We start from the raw sequence: 7536 nt of genomic DNA on the forward strand, positions 1-7536 counted from the left end.
AAGAATGGGTCGATTGGTCATTATCAGTGACAGACATCACATTCAAATACTGTAGGTCAATGCACCCACTCACACTAAACCAGATAAATAAGAAAGTGAAATAGTTGTACGAAGCGTGTATAACCGAGAAGAGGATAATAATAATATGTACCTTTTGAAATTTAGCCACAAAGCTGTGATAGGATACATAGCCAATGGAAGAAAATATCGCATAATATACAATTACCTGCTGTACTGGTCCGTTATCTGAATGCGAGCATCCAGGTGTTGGATCTTCATCATGGAATGGGTGTTTTGCGTCTGCCCCGAACTCACGTTTAACGTCAACCAGCTGGAGGTCAATCTCGGGATTAATTTCAGCGAGACGCGTTGCCGGGTTCTGAAAGAAACGTTAGGTATACAATTTGGTAATCATATATAAAAACAATTTTGAGCTCGCGTACCTATTTTATTACAATACTAACTTACTTATATATATAATTGAGGTAGGTAGCTGTCTAAATGTATGTCAAAAGATTTTTGAAAGAGGGTTTGACATCCTTGTATGTTCAGCCGCTACGTACTACCATGATCGATCTCGACATTGAATAACCGTTAAAGAGAAAGTTGAGAGCGAATAGGCATGTGAATAATAAAATTACATATTGGATACGAAAATTGCCAGTACACAATCCACCTAGATGTGATTTCTTTTGTGCATTGCAATTAGGGTGATTTTTTTTAACGCTGTCAAATTATATACGTCCTTGTGGTTTTAATATACCATGCGAGCGCTGAGGAGGAATAAGAGTAGATTATGTACGAGGGTGGGTCAATAATTCCTTAGAAAAAAGCATTAAAACAGTTTTTATTTTTGTATTTTTTTTTTATTTCTCAACATAATCTCCTTGGAGCTCAATACACTTGGTTAGACGTTTCTCAATTTTTTTTAAACCGTCAGAAAAAAGGTCCTCAAAATAAGCATTTGTCCGATCGATGACTACTTCATTTGAAAAAAAACCTTGTCCACTTAGCCATTTTTTTAAGTTTGGGAAAAGGAAAAAGTTGCTGGGGGCTAAATCTGGCGAATACGGTGGGTGGTCGACCAATTCGAACTTCAATTCTTCAATTTTAGCCATTGATCGTAAACATGTGTGAACACGGGCATTGTCCTGATGAAAGAGGATTTTTTTCCTGTTTAAATGAGGCCATTTTTCTTCAATTTCGTTTTTTAGCTGGTCCAATAAAGATGCATAATAATCCCCTGTTATTGTTTTTCCTTTTTCCAAATAGTCAACGAAAATAATTTCACGTGCATCCCAAAATACAGTAGCCATAACCTTACCAGCTGATTTTACGGTTTTCGCCTTCTTTGGACATGGTTTGTCTTCGCAATCCACTGCTTTGACTGTTCTTTCGTCTCGGGAGTATAGTGGTGTATCCATGTTTCATCTACAGTCACAAAGCGATGAAAAAATTCATCCGGATTGCGTTGCATGAGCGACAACAGGGCTTTAGAGGCCACCACCCTATTGCGTTTATTGTCGACTGTGAGCAAACGCGGCACCCATCTTGCAGAAATATTTTTCATGCCCAATTTGTCATGTAAAATAGAAATGACGCTACCTTTTGAGATCCCTGTAACCTCAATTATCTCACTCAACTTTAATCTTCGGTCACTTAACACCATATCGTGGATTTTATTGATCATTTCTGGTGTAGTCACCTCTACAGGACGTCCTGAGCGTGGTTCATCCTTTGTTGATGTACGACCACGTTTAAATTCATTTAACCAGTTATAAATAGTTGCAAGTGAAGGAGCAGATATGCCGTGAACTAAATCCAACTCATTTTTTATTTCCTTTGCTGTTAACCCTTTTATATTAAAATGTTTAATAACAGCTCTAAACTCAATTTTCTCCATTTTCCATTTTTCCATTTTCCACAAGCAAATTTTTTTTTAAATGTACGAAAAACACACAACAACCCGACCAATCTGATTGAAACTTCGCAGCATACTGAATCGGTAGTGCCGCTGCATGAAAACAAACCGCTTACAGTACTAGTCGCGCCACTTGTCGGCTTTTCTAAGGACTTATTGACCCACCCTCGTAGATTAGGTAATAATGTTCTCAGAGCGAACGAAACCGGTCGTTAAACAATTATGTGGACTAACATTGTTTTAGCTCTAATAACAAGAAAATATTGACAATTTAATTCAATATAAGTAATAAGTACTTATCTAAATCAATCGCGCCTATCATCGCTGGCGACTCATTTACAGTAATTATAATCGGTGAGTGTTTAAAAGTTTCCTTCGACGGCCGTTGACGAATTCCCTATTCGATTTCCGAAATGACCACATATTTCTTTCGGAAACACAGTTTCTTTCTGTTTACTTATATCGTTGGTGTCATTTAGTTGACTCCCTCTAAGAATCAACTCTTTTACGATATTACAACATAATTTCTTACACAAATATTATCGATTAATTTATCAAGTATGTTTTTGTAATAAATAACCTATGAAAACTAACCTCAACAACGTGGCCGGGATCATCAGCATATTCTTGTTTGATGCAAATATTTGACTGTGGGTTATTTCCATGTAAAGCCTCATCGAACGAATGTTGCTCATCTGCATCAGGTTCGAAGTCAACTGCTTCGCGTTTAACGTCCATTTTACGCAATGAAAGCGTCCGTTCTCAAAAAGAATCGTGTCACACACGCTTTTGCAAATCTGTCAAACAAGCAGTGTTGCCAAGTCAAAATTTTTAATTTCAGTAAAATATGAAAAAAAATTCAGTAGATTCGACAAAATATCAGTAGATTTCTGCCGCGGGTCGCGGCTTGTTTTTTTTTTAGGAGAAATATTTCGCCGTGGACAGATATATCAGTAGATTTCATAAAATATCAGTAGATTCAGTATATTGCCAAAAATATCAGAAGACATGGCAACACTGCAAACAAGTTCATGGTCGCTGTGACAATAGACAATAAACTAAGATAATATAGGGACGTCAAAAATCCATCGTTACTTTTTGACTGGTACTTCAATACTTCGGTATCGATCCTTTTCTTCCATTACGGCACGTGTCGATAGTTTATTTGGTCAGTATCGCATTATTGGTTAACTTTTCCCTATTTGAAATATTTAATGCAGGCGCTCCATTGCCGAGCCAAAAGTCCGAGGATTTAAATATATATTAGTCCCCATTGCACGCTAGACAGACGATCTACAAACTACGGACTTATTTATCGCGTGGAGTAGATAGGTAACCAAATCTGTGGTTATTAAAACGGGATTGAGAAATTATATAAAATACATTCACTTGTCTTCACCGACACTATTGTCTTGATACCGCGAACTTCAACTAGATCAAATAAATTATTGTACTTAACCAAAACCAACATAATCTCCAATGAAAAAAAAACTTTGATGGCTACTCTGCTATAATAATTGACATTAATAATATAATATTGTCAGCTTAAAAATATATAGTTATGTATGATGAAGACGAATAAATTTAATGAAGAGTCCAGAAATAATAATAATTAATTCCTTTTACACAAATTGAATGTATTGTGTAAACCGTTCACGTGCCAGGTAAATTTTTGTACGTGCCACCTCTGGCACGTATGATATGTGTACGTCAACCCTGTTATAGATAGGTATGTGCTACTACCTACCTACCTTGTAATATCGTATCAAAATTAAACAGCTACGAAGGCCGCTCGGCGTGTCGTAGGTCAGGTTCGAAACTTGGGTCTGGCAAGTACATATACGTCATAATATTGTTTTCAATAATATTTGTGTGGACCTAATAGGTTTTTTTTAAAGATTTATTAATAACCATTTCCTTGCTTTTTCGTACAAGGTGGTTGTTAGTAATTTTTGAACGATCACAAATAACCAGGCTTTGAGAAAAACACATAAATATTGTGTGTCCTGACCGGGAATCGAACCCAGGAACTCTAGGGTGGAAGGCAAGCGCCTTACGCATTGCACCACGAGAGCCGCCTGGACCTAATAGGTTGAGCAAAATAGCTGATATCCATTTTCTCAAACGTCAAGACAGAAGACAATACCTAATAATAATATTATGATCTTATTAGGATCGGACATGGTCGGATAAAAACAATATAAGTATGAAAACAATTATTAGGTACGTACCAACAACATCTAATAATTAATATTGTTTAATGAAATATGTTTTTTGATACGACTCATCAGGATGTATCTTATTAAACATTTTTTAAATGTAAATATTATTAATAAAGGTGGAGTCTGCCTATTGTTTTTAATAATAATTCCCGAACCGGGGCGCTATTTTAGGGTTATACAGGAGTCGAAGCGAAATAATAAATGTACCCTGGATTGATTAAATTTTATATTACACACTATTTAATCTACCTCACACTCGAAGACAAAATGTCCAGTCAAATGCTTCATAATATTTTGCACTTTATAATAGAATTGATAGGGTGCATATTAATTATTATAACAATATTTAATGCATCAGCTATTAAAATAATACGTCATGTAATGTGGCAATAATATTTTAATGTTCTATATTTTGTGTATGGCACAAGCAATCATTGTCTACTATCACGGCTGCCAGATACCGTCTTGTGAGTCAGTATCGCTTACAGTTCATTAGTGTCACTGGATAATCGTTGAGACCAAACGTTTCCAAAACGTAAAATGGACGTTAAACGTGAAACGGGTCACTTCGGGCCTGATTCAGATGAGCAACGTCGGCTCGATGTGTCCTTAGAAGGAAATAACCGAGAGTTAAATACTTGCATCAAACAAGAGTATGCTGATGATCCCTGCCACGCTGACGAGGTTAGTTTTTCAATTGTTATTTATTATTTTTCTTTCTTTCTTCGGATAAACATTCTCCAGAGAATCAACAAATATTAATGCCATAATTTTACCAATTGTTGTTTTAGCTGTAATTTTGTATTTCTTCATATCAGTTGACAGCTAAAACCGTTGAATTGTTGTACGCTCCAGCGACTTCTATGATCACGCGGTAATGAACGCGCGATATGCCTTTAGACGCTCAATCCCGGCGCGCAAAACGTTGGGCTATCGCGCAGGATATAGTTGACATGTAAATTATTGTAGCAGCAGACATCTGACGTGTACGCCCCTGAGTATGCGGTAAAGAACGCGCGTGTAAAGGCCGCTATTGTCGGTCTTGTTAAAAAATATTATTGATTTTATAACATAATGTTTTGTTTTTCAGCATATTGTTTCAGACCCGACAATAATTACTTTGAAGACAGATACTCAGCTAATTGATATCAAGACTGAGCTTATTGAAGACACGATCCTCCCATTCAATTATGAAGATCCGCAACAGGGTTGTTCTTATTCGGAACAAATGAATAAAGTAAGTACTTTTATTCATATTAATACTGATCGTGTGAAGGGGTGGAAGGATTTGGTGACGGAATGAAGTCACCAGTAACTACCTCTAACTACCTACCTATACTATTTGACAGCGATAAAACAATTCACCTTACTTAGGTACCTATAATGCCAATAGAACTCACACTGAGGTGGATTGTGTACTGGTAATTATGAGATAATACCTAGCAGACTAAACGTATCCAATATTATGTCATTTTATTATTCACATGCCTACTGATATCTTATAGAACTCACGTGTGTGTTGTGTAGTCCTCCTTCGGTCATTTTTTTATGTTTGGAGAGTGAGGGACATCATAACGGGCACAATTAGTTATATTGATAACACAGATTTTCAATTTGAAACCACCGCACAGAGCTGGATTTATTTACACTGAAGCATAGACAAGCATTGGTAATAATACATAAGGATAAACATTGATTTTTAAAACGGTTTGCCAAAAACTTTCACTTCGCACGACGCTGGCATTTTTAAGGTGGGCTTATTTTTGTCACATTTCACAGTATTCACTGGACATCTTTTATTTATTATGATCTTGCGTGGTAGGGGTTATACAAATATTTGTTAACACGGGAATTCTAGACTGAAACAAATCTTGGGCGTCCGCCGTGCCGTGGGCGGACGAGAGGTCGTATATCTCGTCTTCGATGTCGTATCGATACTTACTTTCAAATATCTGAAAATCCTAAGGGCAAGGGGTACTTTCACGCTCGGAAGTGCGTGAGGGGAAACTTACAAATTTTTGAAACTCTGAACGGTAAATTCGGCCGAAGCATTCAAATTTGAATGCATTTTGTAAGAAAGGCGTCCAGGTACGTAGCCCTGTGTGAAGGAACGCTGTCCAAATGCGTGTTCGTTTGCGTAATATTTATTTAGTGATATTTATCAGGTATATGTTTATGTTGTTTTTAAATTTGTGCTTAAGTTGCTGATTTTGAATTTGAAACGTTCTTTGAGGGGGGATGGTATATTTGGACACTACCTATTCGCTTCCCAGGCAATTTTCTCTTTAGCGGTTATCTGAGGTTTTGTTCGAAGAATGGTAATACATACGTAGCGAATGTTTGCAGAAAATTTCGAACAATAGGTCCGTCAAACGGTCGGACATCAATTCATAGTTGTGAGGCTGTAACTTCGTGACCTCGCGGCTCCAGGCGGGGCTTATTATAATTATTATGCCCATTCAAAAATTGATTATTATGTCACCTCACTTTCCTAATTCAAAATGCATAGTAAAACGAATATAATATCTTGTCAGTCTCGTGCTACCAATTTAATCTCAAAGAATCCGCATTTAACGTCATGGTTGTCTATCTTTAGTGCGAATTTCGACTACAGCACCTTTATGGTGAATTTACAAATGGTGTTCGAGGAAATTTAACAATGTACAGGCACTAGAGAATAAAAAAATGCAATGTAATATGCTTATTTTAACGCATGAGGTTAAAACATCAAAAAAACGAAATATTCTATCGATTAACCTACTGACCCGATTGTATAACGTGAATAAATGAAAGTTGATTTGTTTTATAGTCAAAACAAAACGAACTGCTTGACTTCCGTCAAATGTCCTCAGTGTATACACGTTTTACTTGCTGTGGTTATTATTAGTTGTCATTTATCTTATCATTACCGATGTAATGATGTAAGGGTTCACGCTGTTAACACATTCCATTTGCTTTATTTTAAAGTTTCGTTAATAATCATTCTTTTTCAAAACTCTTTAAAAGAATAATTACTGTCCACTACAAAATTGAATACTTATTTTCAGGGAGTAGATTTAAATGCTGACAATGTTGAAGACACGATAAACCAGACCGTTCACGAGGATCCTCAGCCGAGTTGCTGTTATGTAAAATGCAAACCAGTAAATCAGGTATGTCCAACACAATACTCTATAAAACTTCAACAATTCGTGTATATGCTGTCATAGTGTATGATTTTAACGTACGCAGCATTTACTGTGAAGATAATAATTGGTGATATTTTTTCAAATTTATTAAGAAAGTGTTAGTGTATAAATGAATAAAATACATGCTTTATATAAATAGTTTCATAGTATGTACTGATACCAAATATCACAATGTGTATTTACTTATTGGCGAGTGCACGTGGTG

At 36.2% G+C, this 7536-nt stretch overlaps 1 protein-coding gene across 1 annotated transcript; it reads left to right on the forward strand.

Annotated features, from left to right (window-relative positions):
• Positions 1-4620: 4620 nt before the first annotated feature.
• Positions 4621-5675, forward strand: LOC147076218 (uncharacterized). The gene is made up of 2 exons (XM_085941665.1): positions 4621-4827; positions 5234-5675. Exons 1-2 carry the CDS (start codon positions 4684-4686, stop codon positions 5444-5446), a joined length of 357 nt encoding a protein of 118 aa, XP_085797791.1. The 5' UTR covers positions 4621-4683; the 3' UTR covers positions 5447-5675.
• Positions 5676-7536: the final 1861 nt, after the last annotated feature.

Source organism: Rhyacophila brunnea, unplaced genomic scaffold (assembly GCF_057557595.1).
Source record: "Rhyacophila brunnea isolate RB1 unplaced genomic scaffold, BYU_Rbru_1.0 scaffold_13, whole genome shotgun sequence".
NCBI lineage: Eukaryota > Metazoa > Arthropoda > Insecta > Trichoptera > Rhyacophilidae > Rhyacophila > Rhyacophila brunnea.